General features: G+C 48.1%; 1 protein-coding gene across 2 annotated transcripts in view; it reads right to left on the reverse strand.

Moving 5' to 3' along the window:
• The window catches only part of ST7 (suppression of tumorigenicity 7), a 138,086-nt gene extending 118,886 nt beyond the window's left edge, over positions 1-19,200 (reverse strand). Inside the window, exon 1 of one of the 2 annotated variants that reach the window (XM_056573844.1) lies at positions 18,885-19,200. In XM_056573844.1, the coding sequence (XP_056429819.1) occupies positions 18,885-19,035 (151 nt within the window). In that variant the 5' untranslated portion in view covers positions 19,036-19,200. The remainder of the gene's footprint in view (positions 1-18,884) is intronic. The other variant, XM_056573843.1, reaches the window with a different exon arrangement.
• Between the last annotated feature and the right edge of the window lie 7,848 nt (positions 19,201-27,048).

Below are 27,048 nucleotides of genomic sequence, written 5' to 3' on the forward strand. Positions count from 1 at the left end.
TCTGCCAGGCCAGCAGGAGTCTAAAGTCTGAGCAAGAAATGGGGATAAATCTGCTCTGGACAAGTAGGGAGACACCTAGGGGGAGATCAAAATATGTCTGGCATATTTTCTTAGAAAAAACTGCCAGTGCAGTTTTTGAGCCAAAGCCAGAAGTGAATTAATAAGAAATGGGAAATATAAAGAAAGGACTTATACCTCTTCTACTGGATCCACTTCTGACTTTGGCTTAAGACCTGCTTTAGCAGTTTTCTAAAAAAAAAAAAAAAAAAAAAAAAAACAGAACAAAGTCTGTGTGGAAACCGAGCCTAAATCTAACAGAAAAATAAACTCCACATGCAAACAGAGGCATACAGAAATGTATATATTATATAGGGTCTCCCCGTCTTCCATCAGTCAAAGCTGTGCAGAGCTGTGTATTTCTGTAGCTAAGCTGTAGTTTTCAAAAAGGCATGCCAAAATCTCCAGCTATATTTAGCATCTGCAGCTATATTTTATGGCTTTATCCACCAGAGTATGTACAGAAAGCGTTGGCTAATGGCGAGATTTATACAACATGCTTTTCTACTGACATCATCAGTTAGATATACATCCTTCATACCCACTGTATTGGCCTAAAAATGAGAACCCATCAGTATGACAGATCCCTTACATAGCACAGCAACCCTGAAATGTGTTATATGTAAACATAAATGCTAATCACAAACTACAATAAAGAGGTCAAAACTTGTAGGTTATCTTTGTTGCACCAACTTAAAGGGACCATGTCTTGCATGTCGTGAAGTTTTATGCCGAATAAAGCAACGTTCTGCATCTACCTGCGCTGGTCATCATCTTGTTTGTATCAACTTAAAGGGGTACTCCGGTCCCAAGACATCTTGCCCCCTATCCAAAGGATAGAGTATAAGATTTCTGATCACAGGGGTCCAGCCGCTGGGGACCCCGCAATCTCTCATGCAGCACCCACCTGTCTCAGCTGCACGCAGCGCTGAAGGCTCCGCGTCTGAAGCCTCATGACCACGGGGCCGGAGTATTGTGATGTCATGACTCCTCCCCTTGTGAAGTCCCACCCCGCCCCCTCAATGTAAGTCTAAGGGAGGGGGCGTGACAGCCATCAATATTAGTTTGGTAGGTGTCTGACTCCTCGTACCCCGGCCAATCAGTTGTCTGCCACCAGCTCTGCTGCCTCTTCATTGTTTTCACTGGGTTTTACACTAGTTTGTAGCTGCATTAAAGAGGTAGTGCAATTTGCTATTTCCCACAGCCTGCCTAACAAAATAAGTATACACTTTACCTCACCTTCCTCTGCTCAGGACGCCTCATCTCCAGCCGGTCTCCACTGACAGTCTGCTTCAGAGCTGTAGACGTGAAATTACAGCGCCACTTTACCAATCACTGGCCGCAGTGGTGTCCTGCCTTGACTAGCAATTGGCATGCAGCACTGTCCGATCCCGCGGCTGTAGACACTACGCTCTCCAGCTTGTGGGAAAGCAGAGACAACGGTCGTGGATAGGGCACCCCGATACCAGAGCTATAAGGGACCACAGGAAAATGGGTTAAAGTGTTTTTACATTTTTTTTAAGCAACCTGGGAAGAATAGTGAATTACAGAATTCTACTGGGCAACCCCTTTAACCCCTTAAGGACAAGGACAACTTTCACTGTAGGACCAGATCGTTTTTTTGCACATCTGACCACTGTCACTTTAAGCATTAACACCTCACAGGTGTTTGACGACTTTTTGCTAACCCCTTTCTTTTTGCATTTTCATTTTTTCCTCATCACCTTCCAAAAATCATAACCCTTTCAATTTTGTACATAAAATTCCATATGATGGCTTATTTTTTGCGCCACCAATTGTACTTTGCAGTGAGTGACATCAGTCATTTTACCAAAAAATCCATGGCGAAACTGAAAAAAAAATTAATTGTGCGACAAAATTTAAGAAAAAACGCCATTTTGTAACTTTTGGGGGCTTCCATTTCTACTCCGTGCATTTTTCGGTAGAAATTACACCTTCTCTTTATTCTGTAGGTCCATACAATTAAAATGATACCCTACTTATATAGGTTTGATTTTTTCGTACTTCTGGAAAAAATAACTGCATGCAGGAAGATTTATACGTTTAAAATTGTCATCTTCTGACCCCTATAACTTTTTTTATTTTTCTGCGTATGGGGCGGTATGAGGGATCATTTTTTTGCAGCATGTTCTGAAGTTTTTATTGGTACCATTTTTGCATTGATCGGACTTTTTGATCGCTTTTTATTCATTTTTTTATTATATAAAAAGTGACCAAAAATACGCTAATTTGGACTTTGGATTTTTTTTTGCGCGTACGCCATTGACCGTGCGATTTAATTAATTATATATTTTTATAGTTCGTACATTTACGCACGCGGCAATACCACATATGTTTACTCACCCATTTTTATTTATTTTTTTTATGGGAAAAGAGTGGTGATTCAAAAACTTATTAGGGAAGGGGTTAAATTACCTTTATTAACTATTTTTTTTTTAACTTTTTTTTTGCAGTGTTATAGCTCCCATAGGGGGCTATAACACTGCACATACTGAACTTTTACCCTGATCCCTGCAAAGCCATAGCTTTGCATGGATCAGAGTTCTAGGGGCTCGATTGCTCAAGCCTGTAGCTCCGGTTTGGAGCAATCAAACGCCGATCGGACATGACGGAGCAAGGTAAGGGGGCCTCCGCTCACGTCCTAGCTAATCCGGACATCACGATTTTATCGTGATAGTCCCGATCAGCCCTCCTGAGCTGCCGGTAAGCTTTTACTTTCGTTTTGGAGGCGGTGATCAACTTTGATCGCCGCGTCTGAAGGGTTAATAGCGCGCAGCACAACGATCTGTGCCGGGCGCTATTAGCCCAGGGTCCCGGCTGCTTATGATCATCATTAGCAGCCGGGACCGAGCCGGTATGATGCGGGGTCACGGCGTGACCCCGTTTTAAACACCGGGACCGTGTCCTTAAGAGGTTAAAGTTGCATGTGTAAATGAAAAAAAGAAATTCGCAGAAAAATGCTGGTTTTTCCCCAAATTTTTACAAGGGGTAATAGACGAAATGGGGTTACAAATTTTCCCCATTCTCCTGAGTATGGAAATACCCCATGTGTGGAGGTCAAGTGCTATGCGGGCGCACTACAATACTCAGAAGAGAAGGAGCGCCATTGAGCTTTTGGAAAGAGAAGTTGTTTGGAATGGAAGTCAGGAGCCATGTGCATTTACAAAGCCCCCCGTGGTGCCAGAACAGTGGACCCCCCACACGTGACCCCATTTTGGAAACTTCACCTCTCACAGAATTTAATAAGGGGTGCATTGAGTATTTACACCCCACTGGTGTTTGACAGATGTTTGGAACAGTGGGCTGTGCAAATGAAATATTAAATTTTTCATTTTCACGGACCACTGATCCAAAAATCTTTCAAACACCTGTGGGGCGTAAATGCTCACTGTACCCCTTATAACATTACATGATGGGAGTAGTTTCCAAAAATGGGGTTACATGTGGGGGGGGGGGGTCCATTGTTCTGGCACTATGGGGGCTTTGTAAACACACATGGCCTTCAATTCCGGACAAATTTTCTATTCAAAATCCCAATGGCGCTCCTTCTCTTCTGAGCATTGTAGTCCACCCGCCGAGCACTTTACATCCACATATGGGGTATGTCCTTACTCAGAAGAAGTGGGATTACAAATTTTGGGGGGTACCACCAGCATTTTAGTGAAAAAAAATGTTTTCTTCATTTTCCCATCCGACTAAATTCGGCAAACACCTGTGGGGTGTTAGGGCTCACTATACCCCTTGTTACATTCCCTGAGGGGTGTAGTTTCTAAAATGGGGTAACATGTGGGTATTTTTTTTTGCATGTCAGAACCGCTGTAAAATCAGCCACCCCTGTGCAAATCACCAATTTAGGCCTCAAATATACATGGCGCTCTCACTCCTGAGCCTTGTTCTGCGTCCGCAGAGCATTTTACGCCCACATATGGGGTATTTCCGTACTCAGGAGAAAAATTGAGTTACAAATTTTGGGGGTCTTTTTTTTCCCCTTTACCTCTTGTGAAAATAAAAAGTATGGGGCAACACCAGCATGTTAGTGTAAAAATATTTATTTATTTATTACACTAACAGGCTGGTGTAGACCCCAACTTTTCCATTTCATAAGGGGTAAAAGGAGAAAAAGCCCCCAAAATGTGTAGTGCAATTTCTCCCGAGTACGGAAATACCCCATATGTGCCCTAAACTGTTTCCTTTAACTACGACAGGGCTCCAAAGTGAGAGAGCGCCATGCGCATTTGAGAACTAAATTAGGGATTGCACAGGGGTGGACATAGGGGTATTCTACACCAGTGATTCCCAAACAGGGTGCCCCCAGCTGTTGCTAAACTCCCAGCATGCCTGGATAGTCAGTGGCTGTCCGGAAATGCTGGGAGTTGTTGTTTTGCAACAGCTGGAGGCTCCGTTTTGGAAACACTGCCACTGGAAATAGGGTTTTTCATTTTTATGGAGTAGTGTAGTGTAGTGTAATGTTTTTAGGGTACATTCAAATAAGCGGAGGTTTACAGTGAGTTTCCTGGTAGGAGTTTGCTCTGCAGCGAACAATTTGCCGCACATCATACTTGAAGCAGGAAACTTACTGTAAACCTGCTCGTGTGAATGTACCCTGTATATTTCACATGGGGGAGGGGGGGCAAACCTCCAGCTGTTTAAAAACTACAACTCCCAGCATGTACTGACAGACCGTGCATGCTGGGAGTTGTACTTTTGCAACAGCTGGAGGCACACTGGTTGGAAAACCTTCAGTTAGGTTCTGTTACCTAACTCAGTATTTTCCAACCAGTGTGCCTCCAGCTGTTGCAAAACTACAACTACCAGCATGTACTGATCACTGACAGGCATGCTGGGAGATGTATTTATGTAACAGCTGGAGGTACGCAACTACAAATCCCAGCATACCCAGACAGCAAACTGCTGTGTGAGTATGTTAGGAGTTGTAGTTTTGCAAGATCTAGAGAGCCACAGTTTAGAGACCACTGCACAGTGATCTCCAAACTGTAGCCCTCCAGCTGATGCAAAACTGCAAATCCCAGCATGCCCAAACAGCAAACAGCTGTCTGGGCATGCTGGGAGTCGTAGTTTTTCAACATCTGGAGGGCTACAGTTTAGAAACCACTGTATAGGGGTCTCAAACTGTAGCCCTCCAGATGTTGCTAGGCAACTCACCAGCTTCCGTAGGATCCAGGGAGCCGCAGCGCCGTCCTCTTCTGTCGCCGATCCCTGCCTGCTGCTGCTGATTGGTAAGTGAACTTTCGGTGATGGTTGTATCGGTTTACCCGTTCTGCCCCGCCTATTATGGGTGGGCAGAACGGGGAAACCGAAAGTTAACCCCCCCCCCCCCCCATCTGCTATTGGTAGTCGCTTCTAGATGACCAATAGCAGGGATAGGAGGGGTGGCACCCCTGCCACCTCACTCCTATCCCTTCAGGGGGATTGTGGGTGTCTTGGACAATCCCGATCCCCCTTATTTTCTGGTCACCGGGTCACCATAGACCCGTATGATCCGGAATCGGCGCAAATCGCCGACATGGGGGGTCTGATGACCCCCTGGACATTTGCACAAGGTGCCTGCTGTTAGACATACAGGTACGCCCTTGGTCCTTAATAGGTTAAGTATTAAGGCTTCATTCAACTGGATTGGACACAGCTGCAAACTTTCCCTTCTTGTGACTGCCATAAATATTGGTGTGAATATGTGCCAAAAACTGCAGGTCTATAATAAATTTGGCACATCATGATTGGTTCCTCTGAGGCAAGGATTCATCGGCAAAACCCCAAAAATCGGCTGCAGACAGGTCTGTTCAGATCTGCGCGAGCCCTGTTTAATTCAATGGTCTGAATGTAGTCAGCCAGGGACTATCTTTCGGTTTAACACCACTGGCATATTAGAGTTTTGTCTTAAAAGTGTGGTCCGCTGTGCTTTCCAGTCCAAATCAAAAATTTGGATGCACTCCAAAAGTAACCAGAACCTAGTCACTAGCTAAGTTCTGGTCATTGAATTAAATGTGGCTTATATTAGAGCGAGCACAGACATGTCTGCAGCCAACAATACAAACGTATACGTGCCCTAGAGGCCCAAATTGTGATGCCAAACTAGCCTGGGGTGGATGCATACCACATTCCTTACCCCATTCAATCCAACAGCCTAAATTGAGTCAGCAATGGGGGAGATTTATCAAAAACTGTCCAGAGAAAAAGTTGCTGAGTTGCCAATAGCAACCAATCAGATCGCTGCTTTGATTTATCAGAGGCTCTTTCAGAAATGAAAGGAGTAATCTCATATTTTCAACCCTATCAAACTTCTGTCACAGACTGAAAATTGTGGTCTGCTGCGGTGTCACTAGCTGGCTAATTTATGACAACCTTCATAGTAACCCATACAGCTCCATACAGAGCTTCTGGGGTGGATCCACAAGCCATCATTATTACTCACACTCTATTCTACCTAGAACAGCCCTACAGGGGTGTGGAAATTTTATAGAAAACTACTTGTCCACGGGACTAAAATGGAGCAAAATCTACTTGTCCCTCATGACGATCTACTTGTCCCGGCCAATTTTCGCTTTTACGCTCTCATTTTTTCCTCCTTGCCCTATAATAGCCATAACTACCTACTATAATGATACTTTTTAATTTTTCAATAACATTCTCTGAACCAAAAAAAAATATATATATTTAGGGAAGTGAAATTGAAATAGTAAAAGATAATTTTGCAGATTTGGTGGTTTTTCTTTTCTGCGCCATTACCTTGTGGTTGAGATAACATGTTAGTTTTATACTTTAGGCGCCTGGTTACAGCAATACCAGATTTGTATCGTTTACGTCATGTTTTACTAATTCTGAACTTTTTCTAATTTTTTTAATTGCCATTTTTTAACCCCTGTAGCTTTATTTTTTTTCCGCATACCAGGCTGTATGAGGGCTCATGTTTTGCGCCATAATCTGTTTTTTGTATCGGTACCATTTTAGCATTGATCTGACTTTTTAATCGCTTTTTAACTTTTTTTTTCTGGGATATTATAAAAATTGCAAATCTGTGGTTTGGTATTTTTATTACATTTACCGTACGGGATACATAATGTTATATTTTAATAGGTTGTACAATTACGCACGAAGCGATACCAAATATGTTTATTTTTATTATGTTTGCATGTTTTTATATAAGAAAAGGGGGTGATTTGAACTTTTAACATGGAAGGGGTTAATGCAGCGGTCTTCAAACTGTGGCCCTCCAGATGTTGCAAAACTACAACTCCCAGCATGCCCGGACAGCCAACGGCTGTCCGGGCATGCTGGGAATTGTAGTTTTTTAACATCTGGAGGGGCACAGTTTGAAGACCACTGGGTGTCTTTCAAACTTTTATTAAAACTTTTTTTTTTTCTTTTACACTTTATTAGACTTATGAGGAATCATTAGATTCCTCAGACAGAAGAATAGAGTTCTATTGAACTCTATTAATCTGTCTGCTCTGTGATCCATTGATAGAGTCTGGTCCAGCCAGGCTCTATCAATGACAGAGCCGGGACAGGAGGAAGCAGAGGTAAGTCCTCCGGCTACCTCTATAGTGGATCGCCCCCCTGCAATCACGCTGCGGGGGGGGAGGGGTGATCCACCCCCCTAGCCCACCAGGGAGCATTCACATGTCCCTTTAGACCAGTGGTTCTCAACCTTTTTGGTGACCGTACCCCCCAAGGCCTAAAAGTATGTCCACGGGTACCCCCTCACGCGGAACTTGCGAGCGAGGGGTACCCGCAGACAAAAGGCGTGTTCTTACCTTTATACTAATGCATCCCATCTCCATCTTAATCCCCTTGTGCTATTATTCCCCCTCCGTCTTACTCCCCCTGTCCCACAATTCCCACCTGCCTCTGATTCCCTTTTACCATTATTCCCCCTCCATCTTTATCCCCTTGTGTCATTATTATCCAATATGGAACAAGGGGATTAAGATGGAGGAGGGGGAATAATGATACAGAGGGATTAATATGGAGGGGGGGTTGATAATTCCCCCCTCCCTCTGATCCCCTTTTGCCATATCGGATAATAATAGCACAAGGGGATTAAGATGGAGGGGGGGGGGGGGGGGATAATCAACCCCCCCTCCTCCATATTAATCCCCTTGTGTCATTATTCCCCCCTCCCTCTGATCCCCTTTTGTCATTTTCCCCCCTCCATATTAATCCCCTTGTGCCATTATTATCGCATATGGCAAAAGGGGGATCAGAGGAAGGGGGGAATGGTGCAAGGGGATTAAGATGGAAGGGGAGAGGGATAATGGCGGAGGGGGGGGGGAGTAATAAAGCACAAGACATAAAATTTCAATGCCTTGTGCTTTATTACTCCCCCCCCTCCGCCATTATCCCTCTCCCCCTCCATCTTAATGCCTTGTGCTCCGTCCCATACAGTCCCGTCCCGTCCCCCCTAACCCCCCCCCTCTGTGCCATACAGCTGTTTACCTGGCGTCCTGTGGTCCCGTTGCCTGCTGCTTCACGGGATGTTCCACAGGGCCGCACTGACGTGTGACGTCCCCCTGCGCTGTGCGGCAACTCCGCGCAACGTCAGGGGAGGCCACACGTCTCCCTGGCAACCACGCAGCTCACTTACAGTAGCCCCGGCCGCATCTCTGGCCGCGCTACTGTACAGTGAGCTGCCGCGGCGATGCGCTGACAAATACTGGCCAATGCATGGCCGGCATTTGTCAGCGTTTTCGCGTACCCCAGGTTGAGAACCCAGGCTTTAGACGCCGCCGTCAGCTTTGACAGCGGCGATCTAAAGGGTTAATAGCCAGCCGCGGCGATCGCCGCTGCTGGCTATTAGCGGCGGCCCCCGGCTACTGAGAACAGCCGGGGGCTGCAGAGTATGGAGCGGGCACGAGTCCGGAGCCCGCTCCATACATACTGCAGAGCACCGCATGTATCGCCCCGTGCAGACGTGACTCCTCCCCTCAGCTCTCCGAAGCTACAGCTGGGGGGAGTGAAGCCAGAGGACACAGGTCTGCACGTGGAGAAGTAAGCCACGCCCCCTCATCTACCCCCGCACGTCTGCAGAGCAGGGGAGAGAAGACAAATACACAGCTTCTCATCTCCCCTGTTCTGCTTCGGATCTGCAGTCTGTATGGAGCGGGCTCCCGACTCCTTCCCGCTCCATACAGACTGCAGATCCGCCGCACTTGTCAGGTCCGGCCCTGCTTGCCCGAAGCCGGGCTAAGGGCCGGACAAATTCACCTGCCCGGCGCCCAAAACTGCTAGTCCGGGGCGTCGGGCGATAGAAATTCCACATCCCTGGCCCTATTCCAGAAGCACTGCTTGGATTTAAAGGGGTATTCCAGGCAAAAACTTTTTTATATATATCAACTGGCTCCGGAAAGTTAAACAGATTTGTAAATTACTTCGATTAAAAAATCTTAATCCTTCCAATAGTTATTAGCTTCTGAAGTTTTCTGTCTAACTGCTCAATGATGATGTCACGTCCCGGGAGCTGTGCATGATGGGAGAATATCCCCATAGGAACTGCACAGCTCCCGGGACGTGAGTCATCAGAGAGCAGTTAGACAGACAACAACAACTCTACTTCAGAAGCTAATAAGTATTGGAAGGATTAAGATTTTTTAATCGAAGTAATTTACAAATCTGTTTAACTTTCTGGAGCCAGTTGAGATATAAGAAAAAAAGGTTTTGGCCTGGAATGCCCCTTTAATCCAATGGGGGCAGAGCCTATAAAATTGTTGTGCAACTCTGGATACAAGCCTACCATGGGGATACCAAGCGCTACATAATACAGCGCGTCCCAATGGATAACTGTTTCTATCAGAGCCCAGACAAAATACTACACTGCTCATGAAAATAAAATAAAGGGAACACTTAACCCCTTAAGGTCCACAGGTTTTTCCGTTTTTTGCACTTTCGTTTTTTCCTCATCACCTTCTAAAAATCATAACGCTTTCAATTTTGCACCTACAGACTCATATGAGGACGCATGCACCACCAATTGTACTCTGTAATGACATCAATCATGTCACCACAAAATTTACGACGAACCCAGAAAAAAAAAATATTTGTGGGGAAAATTACGAAAACATTTTGTAAATTTTGGGGTCTTCCGATTCTATGCAGTGCACTTTTCGGTAAAAATGACACCATATATTTTTGTTTTGATGGGAGATTTTGATCATTTTTTTTTTAAATTTTTTTTAGAGTATACAAAGTGACCAAAAATATGCAATTTTTGACTTTTGAATTTTTTTACGTGTAAACCATTGACCGTGTGGTTTAATTAAGGTTATATTTTTTATAGTTCGGACATTTACGCACGCGGTGATACCACATGTTTATTTTTATTATGTTTTTATATGGAATTTGGGAAAAGGGGGGTGTTTAAAACTTTTAATAAGGAAGGGTAAATGTGTGTTTTATTTTTTTTTTTACTTTTAAACTTTTTTTTTTTTATATTTACACTTTATTAATCCCCTTAAAGGGGTACTCCGGTGGTAATTTTTTTTTGACTATATGGCATCTTTGTAAGTTTAGTTTTTTTGCAATATACATGTGTTATATGTTTTGGCAGCATGTATGTGTTTTTCTTACCTGTTTGTCGGGCTGGAAGTTCTGTAGTTCAGAGGGTTTTCTTTTACTGTTGTCCACAGTTCTGAGTCTGTTGTGGACAAGATGTCACAGCTTTTTTTTCTCTCTGTCTGCATGAGAGGAATAAGCCATGCCCCCTCATCTCATCCAACTGAGTACACAGCTCCTAACCTCCCCTCCCCCCTGCTCTGTATTCTAAGGACGCAGGTCTGCACAGGAGAAGAAACACAGAGAAGATACGTGTTATCTGAAGGGGAGGATGAGAAGGTGCAGGGGCTGGGGATGTATGGACTGCAGGGGAATAAATCTCATACTGGGAATGATCCCTATATGTGAAGGGGGAGGACTCCTGAATGACACATGCTGGGAGTTGTAGTCCCTGTTGTGTGTGTGTGTATGCTAGTGTTTACAAGTCAGTGTGCCTCCAGCTGTTGCAAAACTACAACTCCCAGCATGCCCTGACAGACTTTGGGCATGCTGGGAGTTGTAGTTTTGCAACAGCTGGAGGCACACTGGTTGGGAAACACTGTTCTAGCCTATTCAGCATACACATCATGTTACACCAGTGTTTCCCAACCAGTGTGCCTCCAGCTGTTGCAAAACTACAACTCCTAGCATGCCCAAAGGCTGTCCGGGCATTCTGGGAGTTGTAGTTTTGCAACACCTGGAGGCACCCTGTTTGGGAAACACTGGTGAATGCCCTATAGAGGTGTGGTGAACTACAACCCCCAGGACACTACAGAGGCAGCATGCTGGTGTTATACCACAGACTGAAGACTCCTGAATGACACATGCTGGGAGTTGTAGTCCCTTTTGTGTGTGTATGCCAGTGTATCCCAACCAAGGCTGATTATATTAGTGTGCTGTGTATAAGGGGGCTGACCTGGGAAAATAGTAGGATGGGTAAAGGGCAGAACAAACAAACAGAAAAAAGGAGCAGCCCCAAAACAGCGAGGCATGTGGCATGCTGGTATTTGTAGTTTTTAGCACAGCAAGAAACAGGAAATAGAAGCAAAGATAGGAAAACAAAGTGGGGGATAAAAAGACGACAAAGAACGGAAATAGAGTAGGCTAAACAACAAGAATAGAAATGAAACAAAACAAATAGGGTAAGTCAAAAACGGAAAAACACGTTGACCACAGGAGTACCCCTTTAAGGGACTTTTAGGAGGAACTAGGAGAACTACACTGATCTGTGTGATCTGCGCTCGATTGATTAAGCCTGGTCCTGTCAGGCTTTATCAATGCGAGAGTTGGAACCTGGACAGAAGCAGAGGTAAGCCCTCCGGCTACCTCCAGTGGATCACCCTCACAATCGCGCGGGGGGGGGGGGGGGCAATTCAACCCACTGGACCACCAGGGAGCGTTTACAGGGTTCTTTAGACGCCGCTGTCAACTTTGACAGCGGCGATCTAACGGGTTAATAGCCGGCCGCGGTATCGGTATCTGCTATTAACGCCGGACCTCAGCTACAAGAATCAGCTAAGGGCCGGCCGGTATGACGTGGGCTCACGAGCCCACACCATACCCGGTTAACGACACCTGGACGAGTATACACGTCCATGGTTGTTAACCAGTTAAATAAATGGAACAAACAACAGGTGGAAATTATAGGCAATTAGCAAGACACCCCCAATAAAGGAGTGGTTCTTCAGGTGGTGACCACTTCGCAGTTTACATGCTTCCTGGCTGATGTTTTGGTCACTTGATTGCTGGCGGTGCTTTCACTAAAGTTGTAGCATGAGACGGAGTCTACAACTCTGTTAGACCTCGTGTGGCTGAAGTGTCAGCAGTTCCTCCAAGAGGAAGGCATTGATGCTATGGACTGGCACACCCGTTCTCCAGACCTGAATCTGATTGAGCACATCTGGGACATCATGTCTCGCTCCATCCACAACAGGCTGTCCAGGAGTTGGCAGATGCTTTAGTCCAGGTCTGGGAGGATATCCCTCAGGAGACCATTCGCCAACTCATCAGGAGCATGCTCTGGCATTGCACAGAGGTCATATGGGCACGTGAAGGCCACACACACTACTGAGCCTCATTTTCACTTGTTTTAAAGGGGTACTCCGGCGCTTAGACATCTTATCCCCTATCCAAAGTATAGGGGATAAGATGCCTGATCGCGGGGGTCTTGCCGCTGGGGACCCCCGTGATCTTGCTTGCAGCATCCCAGTTAAAATCAGTCCCCAGAGCATGTTCGCTCCGGGTCTGATTACCGGCGACCACGGGGCAGGCAGTGTGTGATGTCACATCTCCGCCCCTGTGTGACATCATGCTCCGCCCCCGTGTGACGTCACGCTCCGCCCCTCAATGCAGGCCAATGGGAGGGGGCGAGAAAGCTGTCACACCCCCTCCCATAGGCTTGCATTGAGGGGCGGAGCGTAACATCACACAGGGGCGGAGGCATGATGTCACACGCGGCCAGCCCTGTGGTCGCCAGTAATCAGACCCGGAGCGAACATGCTCCGGGGACTGATTTTAACTGGGGTGCTGCGTGCAAGATCACGGGGGTCCCCAGCGGCGGGACCCCCGCGATCAGGCATCTTATCCCCTATACTTTGGATAGGGGATAGGATGTCTAAGCACTGGAGTACCCCTTTAAAGGACATTACATCAAAGTTGGATCAGCCTGTAGTGTGGTTTACACTTTGATTTTGAGTGTGACTCCATATCCAGACCTCCATGGGTTGATATATTTGATTTCCATTGATAATTTGTGTGTGATTTTGTCGTCAGCACATTCGACTATGTAAAGATGAAAGTATTTCATACAATTAGTTCATTCATTCAGATCTAGAATGTGTCATCATAGTGTTCCCTTTATTTTTTGAGCAGTGTGTTTATATATATTAGAGGCACTTGTGTAGTCCAATTGACAAGTTTAGGCTATGTTCACACTGAATTTGTGGTTACATTCAACATATACATACGATTGTATACTTTGCCTGTAGTCGACTACACTTTTGTATACAGTAAATAATGTGTAACAAAATGAAAACCAGTGAAACAAATGCAAAATGCTGTGTGGACCTGTCCTTAGAGGCTGGCCTGATCAGTTCAGACATCATGGCACCTGGAGCAGTGTTTCCCAACCAGGGTGACTTCAGCTGTTGAACACTGGCATGCTAGGAGTTGTAGTTTTGCAACAGCTGGAGACAGTATGGTTGGAAAAAACGAAACTAGTGATTTCTCCAGGATACCTTTACTGAAATAGACTGGGGCTCAGCATGAACCCCATATATACTGTATACAGCTGCTGTACCACCATTCATTTCATAGAAATCTGTAGAAGGAGGTAGTGTGACACCCCCCCCCCCCCCCCCCAGTAGTTGTGTCCTATACACTACAGGAGGAGTGTGACCCCCAATAGTTGTGTCCTATACACTACAGGAGGAGTGTGACCCCCAATAGTTGTGTCCTATACACTACAGGAGGAGTGTGACCCCCAATAGTTGTGACCTATACACTACAGGAGGAGTGTGACCCCCAGTAGTTGTGTCCTATACACTACAGGAGGAGTGTGACCCCCAGTAATTGTGTCCTATACACTACAGGAGGAGTGTGACCCCCAATAGTTGTGACCTATACACTACAGGAGGAGTGTGACCCCCAATAGTTGTGACCTATACACTACAGGAGGAGTGTGACCCCCAGTAGTTGTGTCCTATACACTACAAGAGGAGTGTGACCCCCAGTAGTTGTGTCCTATACACTACAGGAGGAGTGTGACCCCCAATAGTTGTGTCCTATACACTACAGGAGGAGTGTGACCCCCAATAGTTGTGACCTATACACTACAGGAGGAGTGTGACCCCCAGTAGTTGTGTCCTATACACTACAAGAGGAGTGTGACCCCCAGTAATTGTGTCCTATACACTACAAGAGGAGTGTGACCCCCAGTAGTTGTGACCTATACACTACAGGAGGAGTGTGACCCCCAGTAATTGTGTCCTATACACTACAAGAGGAGTGTGACCCCCAGTAATTGTGTCCTATACACTACAAGAGGAGTGTGACCCCCCCCAGTAGTTGTGTCCTATACACTACAGGAGTGTGACCCCCCAGTAGTTGTGTCCTATACAGTACAGGAGTGTGACCCCCCAGTAGTTGTGTCCTATACACTACAGGAGTGTGACCCCCCAGTAGTTGTGTCCTATACACTACAGGAGTGTGACCCCCCAGTAGTTGTGTCCTATACACTACAGGAGTGTGACCCCCCAGTAGTTGTGTCCTATACACTACAGGAGAAGTGTGACCCCCAGTAGTTGTGTCCTATACACTACAGGAGGAGTGTGACCCCCAGTAGTTGTGTCCTATACACTACAGGAGGAGTGTGACCCCCAGTAGTTGTGTCCTATACACTACAGGAGTGTGACCCCCCCAGTAGTTGTGTCCTATACACTACAGGAGTGTGACCCCCCCAGTAGTTGTGTCCTATACACTACAGGAGTGTGACCCCCCCCAGTAGTTGTGTCCTATACACTACAGGAGTGTGACCCCCCAGTAGTTGTGTCCTATACACTACAGGAGTGTGACCCCCCCCAGTAGTTGTGTCCTATACACTACAGGAGTGTGACCCCCCCCAGTAGTTGTGTCCTATACACTACAGGAGTGTGACCCCCCCCAGTAGTTGTGTCCTATACACTACAGGAGTGTGACCCCCCCCAGTAGTTGTGTCCTATACACTACAGGAGTGTGACCCCCCCCAGTAGTTGTGTCCTATACACTACAGGAGTGTGACCCCCCCAGTAGTTGTGTCCTATACACTACAGGAGTGTGACCCCCAGTAGTTGTGTCCTATACACTACAGGAGTGTGACCCCCCCCCCCCCCCAGTAGTTGTGTCCTATACACTACAGGAGTGTGACCCCCCCCCCCAGTAGTTGCGTCCTATACACTACAGGAGTGTGACCCCCCCCCCCCAGTAGTTGTGTCCTATACACTACAGGAGTGTGACCCCCCCCAGTAGTTGTGTCCTATACACTACAGGAGTGTGACCCCCCAGTAGTTGTGTCCTATACACTACAGGAGTGTGACCCCCAGTAGTTGTGTCCTATACACTACAGGAGTGTGACCCCCCCAGTAGTTGTGTCCTATACACTACAGGAGTGTGACCCCCCCAGTAGTTGTGTCCTATACACTACAGGAGTGTGACCCCCCCAGTAGTTGTGTCCTATACACTACAGGAGTGTGACCCCCAGTAGTTGTGTCCTATACACTACAGGAGTGTGACCCCCAGTAGTTGTGTCCTATACACTACAGGAGTGTGACCCCCCCCCAGTAGTTGTGTCCTATACACTACAGGAGTGTGACCCCCCCCAGTAGTTGTGTCCTATACACTACAGGAGTGTGACCCCCCCCAGTAGTTGTGTCCTATACACTACAGGAGTGTGACCCCCCCCAGTAGTTGTGTCCTATACACTACAGGAGTGTGACCCCCCCCAGTAGTTGTGTCCTATACACTACAGGAGTGTGACCCCCCCCAGTAGTTGTGTCCTATACACTACAGGAGTGTGACCCCCCCCAGTAGTTGTGTCCTATACACTACAGGAGTGTGACCCCCCCAGTAGTTGTGTCCTATACACTACAGGAGTGTGACCCCCAGTAGTTGTGTCCTATACACTACAGGAGTGTGACCCCCCGTAGTTGTGTCCTATACACTACAGGAGTGTGACCCCCCCAGTAGTTGTGTCCTATACACTACAGGAGTGTGACCCCCCCAGTAGTTGTGTCCTATACACTACAGGAGTGTGACCCCCCCAGTAGTTGTGTCCTATACACTACAGGAGTGTGACCCCCCCAGTAGTTGTGTCCTATACACTACAGGAGTGTGACCCCCCCCAGTAGTTGTGTCCTATACACTACAGGAGTGTGACCCCCCAGTAGTTGTGTCCTATACACTACAGGAGTGTGACCCCCCAGTAGTTGTGTCCTATACACTACAGGAGTGTGACCCCCCAGTAGTTGTGTCCTATACACTACAGGAGTGTGACCCCCCAGTAGTTGTGTCCTATACACTACAGGAGTGTGACCCCCCCAGTAGTTGTGTCCTATACACTACAGGAGTGTGACCCCCCCAGTAGTTGTGTCCTATACACTACAGGAGTGTGACCCCCAGTAGTTGTGTCCTATACAGTACAGGAGGAGTGTGACCCCCAGTAGTTGTGTCCTATACAGTACAGGAGGAGTGTGACCCCCAGTAGTTGTGTCCTATACACTACAGGAGTGTGACCCCCAGTAGTTGTGTCCTATACAGTACAGGAGGAGTGTGACCCCCAGTAGTTGTGTCCTATACACTACAGGAGTGTGACCCCCAGTAGTTGTGTCCTATACACTACAGGAGTGTGACCCCCCCAGTAGTTGTGTCCTATACACTACAGGAGTGTGACCCCCCCCCAGTAGTTGTGTCCTATACACTACAGGAGTGTGACCCCCCCCCCCCCCAGTAGTTGTGTCCTATACACTACAGGAGTGTGACCCCCCCCCAGTAGTTGTGTCCTATACACTACAGGAGTGTGACCCCCCCCCCCAGTAGTTGTGTCCTATACACTACAGGAGTGTGACCCCCCCCCCAGTAGTTGTGTCCTATACACTACAGGAGTGTGACCCCCCCCCCCCAGTAGTTGTGTCCTATACACTACAGGAGTGTGACCCCCCCCCCCAGTAGTTGTGTCCTATACACTACAGGAGTGTGACCCCCCCCCCCCAGTAGTTGCGTCCTATACACTACAGGAGTGTGACCCCCCCCCCCAGTAGTTGCGTCCTATACACTACAGGAGTGTGACCCCCCCCCCAGTAGTTGTGTCCTATACACTACAGGAGTGTGACCCCCCCCAGTAGTTGTGTCCTATACACTACAGGAGTGTGACCCCCCAGTAGTTGTGTCCTATACACTACAGGAGTGTGACCCCCAGTAGTTGTGTCCTATACACTACAGGAGTGTGACCCCCCCAGTAGTTGTGTCCTATACACTACAGGAGTGTGACCCCCCCAGTAGTTGTGTCCTATACACTACAGGAGTGTGACCCCCCCAGTAGTTGTGTCCTATACACTACAGGAGTGTGACCCCCGAGTAGTTGTGTCCTATACACTACAGGAGTGTGACCCCCGAGTAGTTGTGTCCTATACACTACAGGAGTGTGACCCCCCAGTAGTTGTGTCCTATACACTACAGGAGTGTGACCCCCCCAGTAGTTGTGTCCTATACACTACAGGAGTGTGACCCCCGAGTAGTTGTGTCCTATACACTACAGGAGTGTGACCCCCGAGTAGTTGTGTCCTATACACTACAGGAGTGTGACCCCCGAGTAGTTGTGTCCTATACACTACAGGAGTGTGACCTCCCCCAGTAGTTGTGTCCTATACACTACAGGAGTGTGACCCCCCAGTAGTTGTGTCCTATACACTACAGGAGGAGTGTGACCCCCAGTAGTTGTGTCCTATACACTACAGGAGTGTGACCCCCCCAGTAGTTGTGTCCTATACACTACAGGAGTGTGACCCCCCCAGTAGTTGTGTCCTATACACTACAGGAGTGTGACCCCCCCAGTAGTTGTGTCCTATACACTACAGGAGGAGTGTGACCCCCAGTAGTTGTGTCCTATACACTACAGGAGTGTGACCCCCCCAGTAGTTGTGTCCTATACACTACAGGAGTGTGACCCCCCCAGTAGTTGTGTCCTATACACTACAGGAGTGTGACCCCCCCAGTAGTTGTGTCCTATACACTACAGGAGTGTGACCCCCCAGTAGTTGTGTCCTATACACTACAGGAGTGTGACCCCCCCCAGGATTTGGGTCCCACACATACAGAGCCCTAACATGTGGTTGCAGTACACCTAGCAGAAGTCGCTTGTGTGTATTCCATAGAGGGGGGAACCTGTGTCTACACTGACAAGAGAAGCTTTATCCTTTCCTATTACAGACCAGTGACGTCACAGTTAAGTCAATATACCGCGGACTATCATGTTAAAACACAAAACTCCTGCCAACTTTTCCCACAGAGAAGTCGGCGCTAGGACTCCGCAGATCGCTAGCAGCCATCCATTGAAAACTCCTAAAGAAAAACAGAAAACTAGAAGAAGCCGGGGGGCGAGCGCTATGCCGTGTCCTTCGGGGGTCCCAGCCGTCCCCCTCACCCCGCCATGCGCCTCCACCAAGTATCCGCACAAAGTTGTCTGCCCTCCCCCCGTGTGCAGAGAACGTGGCAGTGCCCCCTCCTCCTACCTGTGCTCAGATTGTCATTGATCTTCAGCGGGACTCTCAGGATGTAAACCAGGAAGAGCATGAAGAAGAACCACACGGTCCACAGGTAGGTCCACGACCACACCATGCACGACTTCAGCTGCTCCAGGAAGCCTGTCCCAGCTTCAGCCATATTTTATTGTGTGCGGGCTGAGCGCCGGAGCTGCTCTGTGCTGCCCCAAGCCCTGCCTGTGTACAGTGCGGCCCACACTGCAGCCAATCCTAGGAGAAGGTGCCTGCCCTCCCCCTCACACGTTACCGCGGCTGACAGCTCGGCGCCCCGCACTACAACCGCCGTGTGAGGGAGGACGCATGTCCTCTCCCCAGACTGTCTGCACGAGCTTAGCCTTTTAACCTCTTTATTTGGGTGCAGTTGTTTCTATTATTTATCAGGCGAAAATGACGCGATAACCTGAGAAGGAGCAGCAGGACCGCAGGGGCGGCGCTTTGTGTCCCCGAAGAGCCTGTCTAGTCCTGGTAACCAATCACTGAGCAGGAATGGGATTGATCTCAGGTCTCTTCTTTTTATAGGTGTGCAGGTATGTTACAGAGACCAATAGTGCTGCAGACTTTATGCATCGCAGAAGGGAGAAATCCACAGCAAAACTTCATGTACACAAAATGGGCCACATCTGGACTCTCTTGGAGTAAGGAGGGGGTGAGAATGGCACCAGACCCATCAGCAGAAAATAGCCCAACTAACATCAAAGAGTTATTCACTATTAAAGGGAATGTCGCTTAGATCCGTTTTCTGGGTCACAAATACTTAAACCTGTTCTTTTTTTGGCTTTCTTTCTATTTTCTGATTGTAATATTTTTATTTACGTTTTGTACATTAACCCCTTAAGGTCCAAGTCCATTTTGACCTTAAAAGAAAACTGTCAGCTTTCTCCCCCGGCACTAACCAGCTGTACTGGCTGGTAGTGCGGGGAACGCTGATCAGTTTGATGCCTACCGTGCCCGGATCCGCTGCACCATTTGGCCGTAATCTTCTATTTTCATTATATGCAAATTAGGTGCTAACTGGCACTCTGACATCAGTGACGCTGGCCGCAGCACCGCCCAGCTCTTCATTATTCCTCCCCTCTCTCGTCATTACAGAGCGGGGAGAAGAGCGAGATGTGGAGGGAGGAATATTGATGAGCTGGGCGGCGCTGCGGCCAGCGGCACTGACGTCAGAGTGCCAGTTAGCCAGGCCCGTGCCAGTTAGCACCTCATTTGCATATACCGAAAATAGAAGATAATGGCGCGGCGGATCCGGACACGATAAGCATCAAACTGATCAGCGTCCCCCTCACTACCAGCCAGTACTGCTGGTTAGTGCGGGGGGAGAAAGCGGACAGTTTTCCTTAAGGACAAGGCCAATTTTTTTTTTGCATTTTTTTTTTTTCCTCCTCGCCTTCTAAAATTCATAACTCTCTTATATTTCCATCCACAGACCCATATGAGGGCTTGTTTTTTTCATGACCAATTGTTCTTTGTAATGACATCACTTATTTTACCATACAATGTACGGTGAACCCAAAAAAAAGAAATTTAAATGAAAATCACAATTTAGCAAATTTTGGAGGGTTTTGTTTTCACACTGTACACTTTACAATAAAAATGACGTGTTCTTTATTCTGTGGGTCAATACGATTAAAATGATACCCATGTTATATGCTTTTCTATTATTGTACTGCTTTTAAAAAATATCAAACTTTTTGTACAAAATTAGTATGTTTAAAATTGCCCTATTTTGACCACCTATAACTTTTTTTCATTTTTCCGTATACGCAGCTGTATGAGGGCAAATATTTTGCGCTGTGATCTGTACTTTTTATCAATGCCACATTTGCATATATGAAACTTTTAAATCACTTTTTATTATTTTTATTTTTGAGGAATAAATTGTGACAATTTTGGAGTTTTTTTTTTTTTTTTATGTTTACGCTGTTCACCGTAGGGGATCATTAACATTATATTGTGATAGTTCAAACCTTTACACATGCGGTGATACCAAATATGTTTATTGGGGGGTAAAATGGGAAAAAGAGATAATTTACATTTTTATTGGGGGAGGGATTATTTAAAAAAAAAAAATTGTTTTTTTTAACACTTTTTATGTCCCCATAGGGGGACTATCTATTGCAATCGTTTGATTGCTAATACTGTTCAGTGCTATGCAAAGGACATAGCACTAATCTGTATTATCGGTGATGATCTGCTCTGGTCTGCTCGATCTCAGACCAGAGCAGAAGACCCATGGAGACGGCCAGAGCCAGGTGAGGGGAGCTCCAGCCACCATTTTAGATGATCGGATCCCTGCGGCAGCACCGCGAACGATCCGATCATCCATTTAAAAAAGCGCATTGCCGCAGATGCCGTCATCTGTATTGATCACGGCATCTGAGGGGTTAATGACGGACATCTGCGTGACCTGCAGTGCATGACGCGAGCACCGCTCTGATGCTCGCGGTCACGTACAGGATGTAAATGTACGTCTTGGTGCGCGAAGTACCTCCGCACTAGGACGTACATTTATGTCTGTGGTCGTCAAGGAGTTAATATGTTGGTTGCCATTATGCCTGACCTGTTTTTAACAGCATTTAGTGATATGCTTTTCAGGTCCAGAGGCAGTGCACCTTAGCATTTTTTTCACTTCATTTTACCCCTGCTGTGTTTTCTTTTTCCCCCTATAATGTGAATACATTTTATTCAATAAGGCTTCAATAAGACTACACCTTGTGAGCACCCGCACTTTCATTTTCTACAGCATTTACTAATCTAAATGCTGCACCCAATCAGTGGACAGTCTAATGCAACTGCTGCCCTCTGTCAGTGCACAGTCTAATGCAACTGCTGCCCCCGGTCAGTGCACAGTCTAATGCAACTGCTGCCCTCTGTCAGTGCACAGTCTAATGCAACTGCTGCCCCCGGTCAGTGCACAGTCTAATGTAACTGCTGTCCCCGGTCAGTGCACAGTCTAATGCAACTGCTGCCCCCTGTCAGTGCACAGTCTAATGCAACTGCTGCCCCCTGTCAGTGCACAGTCTAATGCAACTGCTGCCCCCTGTCAGTGCACAGTCTAATGCAACTGCTGCCCCCTGTCAGTGCACAGTCTAATGCAACTGCTGTCCCCGGTCAGTGCACAGTCTATTGTAACTGCTGTCCCGGTCAGTACACAGTCTATTGTAACTGCTGTCCCCGGTCAGTGCACAGTCTATTGTAACTGCTGTCCCCGGTCAGTGCACAGTCTATTGTAACTGCTGTCCCCGGTCAGTGCACAGTCTATTGTAACTGCTGTCCCCGGTCAGTGCACAGTCTATTGTAACTGCTGTCCCCGGTCAGTGCACAGTCTATTGTAACTGCTGTCCCCGGTCAGTGCACAGTCTATTGTAACTGCTGTCCCCGGTCAGTGCACAGTCTATTGTAACTGCTGTCCCCGGTCAGTGCACAGTCTATTGTAACTGCTGTCCCCGGTCAGTGCACAGTCTATTGTAACTGCTGTCCCCGGTCAGTGCACAGTCTATTGTAACTGCTGTCCCCGGTCAGTGCACAGTCTATTGTAACTGCTGTCCCCGGTCAGTGCACAGTCTAGTGTAACTGCTGTCCCCGGTCAGTGCACAGTCTATTGTAACTGCTGTCCCCGGTCAGTGCACAGTCTATTGTAACTGCTGTCCCCGGTCAGTGCACAGTCTATTGTAACTACTGTCCCCGGTCAGTGCACAGTCTATTGTAACTGCTGTCCCCGGTCAGTGCACAGTCTATTGTAACTGCTGTCCCCGGTCAGTGCACAGTCTATTGTAACTGCTGTCCCCGGTCAGTGCACAGTCTATTGTAACTGCTGTCCCGGTCAGTGCACAGTCTATTGTAACTGCTGTCCCGGTCAGTGCACAGTCTATTGTAACTGCTGTCCCCGGTCATTGCACAGTCTAGAGTAAGCACCACCCTCAGTCAGTGCACAGTCTAGTGTAACCTCCACCCCCAATCAATGTACACTCTTGTGTAATTGCTGTCCCCGGTCAGTGCACAGTCCAGTGTAACCTCCACCCCCAGTCACTGCACAGTCTAGTGTAACCACCCCCAGTCAGTGCACAGTGTAGATTAACTTCCACCCCCAGTCAGTGCCCAGTCTACTGTAAGCACCACCCTCAGTCAGTGCTCAGTCTAGTGCAAGGGTCTCAAACTCAAATTATCTTGGGGCCACCGGAGGTAGCGGCTCGATGAGGCTGGGCCGCATGCGCCCCTCACATATAATGCCCCCATCATGCACCCCTCACATATAATGCCCCCATTTTGCACCCCTCTTCATCCACCAGCAGTAGTACCCCATCATCCACCAGCAACATTCCCCCTACTCCCCTGTGGTAATAGCATGAGCTGATGGATGATGGGGGTGCTACTGCTGGGGGGGGGAGGAAGCATTAGGTAGGCAGCAGTTTACCCACATAATGAAGGTAGCATAGACTCCCCACATTAGGTAGCATAGTTTCCCCACATTAGGTAGCATAGTTTCCCCAAACTAGGTAGCATAGATTCCCCATACTAGGTAGCATAGATTCCCCACATTAGGTAGCATAGATTCCTCACATTAGGTAGCATTGTGTCGCGCCACAGACACACACCTAGACACACTTGCCTGTCCTGCAACAGCAACACCCCCCCCCACCCATTTCCCCTACCCCCCTGTGGTAATAGCATGAGCTGACGGATGATGGGGGTGCTACTGCTTGGGGGGGGGGGGAAGCATTAGGTAGGCAGCAGTTTACCCACATTATGAAGGTAGCATAGTTTCCCACATTAGGAAGCATAGATTCCCCACATTAGGTAGCATAGACTCCCACATTAGGTAGCATAGATCCCCCACGTTAGGTAGCAGCATGTTCCCCACATTAGGTAGCATTGTGTTGCGCCACAGACACACACATAGAAACACTTACCTGTCCTGCAACAGCAACACCCCCTCCCCATTCCCCCTACCCCCAGTTTACCAACATTATGAAGGTAGCATAGTTTCCCACATTAGGTAGCATAGGTTCCCCACATTAGGTAGCATTGTGTCGCGCCACAGACACACACAGACACACTTACCTGTCCTGCCCAGCGCTTCTCCTTTCTGGCGGCGGCTTGACAAATGACGTCACTGACATCCTCCTGCGCGTGTCTGCGGAGGGACATCACATGCGCGACATCCCTCATCAGACTCGGGATGGCTGACGAGGGGGGGGGGGGCGGAGTAAGTGACGGTAATGGGCTCTATTGGACGGGGTGGGGGGTTTTGATCGCAGATGAAGACTGGGGAAGGGGGGGTGTCCTGGTGGCAGCGCGGACACAGATAAAGACTGGCTAGGAATACACACACAGAGGACGGAGATGCGCCCCCATCAAGTCTTGTGTGAAGTCTTCCGGCATTTAGCGCGGCTTGCCCGAAGCAGGGCTACATGCCTGAAGAAATCACCTGCCCGGCACCTGGAACTGCATTATCCTGGGCTTTGGGCGATACAAATATGCGCATATGCGAATATTCACATATGCTATGTCAGGGCAGTCTAGTGTAAAAGCCCCCCACCCCCTCTCAGTTAGTGCACAGCCTAGTATCAACCTGCCGCAGCTCAGTGCACAGTCTAGTGTAAATGCAGCCCCCCCCCCCATCACTGCACAGTCTAGTATAAACCTGTCCCAGCTTAGTGCACAGGCTAGTGTAAAATGCTGCCCCACAGTCTGTTCACGGTCGAGTGTGAAATGATGCCCCCCAGTCTGTGCAGAGTCTAGTGTAAAAGTAAAATGCCCCCCAGTCTGTGCACAGTCTAGTGTAAAATGCCGCCCCAGTTAGTGCAGTCTACTGTAAAATCCCGCCCCCAGTCTATGCACAGTCTAGTGTGAAATGCCGCCCCCAGTCAGTGCAGTCTAGTGTAAAATGCCACCCACAGTCAGTGCAGTCTAGTGTAAAATGCCACCCCAGTCAGTGCACAGTCTAGTGTAAAATGCCACCCCCAGTCAGTGCACAGTCTAGTGTAAAATGCCACCCCCAGTCAGTGCACAGTCTAGTGTAAAATGCCACCCCCAGTCAGTGCACAGTCTAGTGTAAAATGCCACCCCCAGTCAGTGCACAGTCTAGTGTAAAATGCCACCCCCAGTCAGTGCACAGTCTAGTGTAAAATGCCACCCCCAGTCAGTGCACAGTCTAGTGTGAAATGCCGCCCTCAGTCAGTGCAGTCTAGTGTGAAATGCCGCCCCCAGTCAGTGCAGTCTAGTGTAAAATGCCACCCACAGTCAGTGCACAGTCTAGTGTAAAATGCCGCCCCCAGTCAGTGCACAGTGTAGTGTAAAATGCCGCCCCCCGTCAGTGCAGTCTAGTGTAAAATGCCACCCACAGTCAGTGCAGTCTAGTGTGAAATGCCGCCCCCAGTCAGTGCAGTCTAGTGTGAAATGCCGCCCCCAGTCAGTGCTCAGTCTAGTGTAAAATGCCACCCCCAGTCAGTACACAGTGTAGTGTAAAATGCTGCCCCCAGTCAGTGCACAGTGTAGTGTAAAATGCCACCCCCAATCAGTGCACAGTCTAGTGTAAAATGCTGCCCCCAGTCAGTGCAGTCTAGTGTAAAATGCCACCCCCAGTCAGTACACAGTGTAGTGTAAATTGCTGCCCCCAGTCAGTGCACAGTGTAGTGTAAAATGCCACCCCCAATCAGTGCACAGTCTAGTGTAAAATGCCACCCCCAGTCTATGCACAGTCTAGTGTAAAGTGCCGCCCCTAGTCTATGCACAGTCTAGTGTAAAATGCCGCCCCTAGTCTATGCACAGTCTAGTGTAAAATGCCGCCCCCAGTCTATGCACAGTCTAGTGTAAAATGCCGCCCCCAGTGTATGCAGTCTAGTGTAAAATGCCGCCCCCAGTCAGTGCAGTCTAGTGTAAAATGCCACCCCCAGTCAGTGCACAGTGTAGTGTAAAATGCCACCCCCAGTCAGTGCACAGTCTAGTGTAAAATGCCACCCCCAGTCAGTGCACAGTCTAGTGTAAAATGCCACCCCCAGTCAGTGCACAGTCTAGTGTAAAATGCCACCCCCAGTCAGTGCACAGTCTAGTGTAAAATGCCACCCCCAGTCAGTGCACAGTCTAGTGTGAAATGCCGCCCTCAGTCAGTGCAGTCTAGTGTGAAATGCCGCCCCCAGTCAGTGCAGTCTAGTGTGAAATGCCGCCCCCAGTCAGTGCACAGTCTAGTGTAAAATGCCGCCCCCGTCAGTGCAGTCTAGTGTAAAATGCCGCCCCCAGTCAGTGCACAGTGTAGTGTAAAATGCCGCCCCCCGTCAGTGCAGTCTAGTGTAAAATGCCACCCACAGTCAGTGCTCAGTCTAGTGTAAAATGCCACCCCCAGTCAGTGCAGTCTAGTGTGAAATGCCGCCCCCAGTCAGTGCAGTCTAGTGTGAAATGCCGCCCCCAGTCAGTACTCAGTCTAGTGTAAAAGGCTGCCCCCAGTCAGTGCACAGTGTAGTGTAAAATGCCGCCCCCAGTCAGTGCAGTCTAGTGTGAAATGCCGCCCCCAGTCAGTGCTCAGTCTAGTGTAAAATGCCACCCCCAGTCAGTGCAGTCTAGTGTAAAATGCCACCCCGTCAGTGCAGTCTAGTGTAAAATGCCGCCCCCAGTCAGTGCAGTCTAGTGTAAAATGCCACCCCCAGTCAGTGCAGTCTAGTGTAAAATGCCACCCCCAGTCAGTACACAGTGTAGTGTAAAATGCCGCCCCCAGTCAGTGCACAGTGTAGTGTAAAATGCCACCCCCAGTCAGTACACAGTGTAGTGTAAAATGCTGCCCCCAGTCAGTGCACAGTGTAGTGTAAAATGCCGCCCCCAGTCAGTGCAGTCTAGTGTAAAATGCCACCCCCAGTCAGTGTGCAGTCTAGTGTAAAATGCCACCCCCAGTCAGTGCACAGTGTAGTGTAAAATGCCACCCCCAGTCAGTGCACAGTCTAGTGTAAAATGCCACCCCAGTCAGTGCACAGTGTAGTGTAAAATGCCACCCCCAGTCAGTGCACAGTCTAGTGTAAAATGCCACCCCCAGTCAGTGCACAGTCTAGTGTAAAATGCCACCCCCAGTAAGTGCACAGTCTAGTGTAAAATGCCGCCCTCAGTCAGTGCAGTCTAGTGTGAAATGCCGCCCCCAGTCAGTGCA

This window comes from Hyla sarda, chromosome 4 (assembly GCF_029499605.1).
Source record: "Hyla sarda isolate aHylSar1 chromosome 4, aHylSar1.hap1, whole genome shotgun sequence".
In the NCBI taxonomy this organism is placed as follows: domain Eukaryota; kingdom Metazoa; phylum Chordata; class Amphibia; order Anura; family Hylidae; genus Hyla; species Hyla sarda.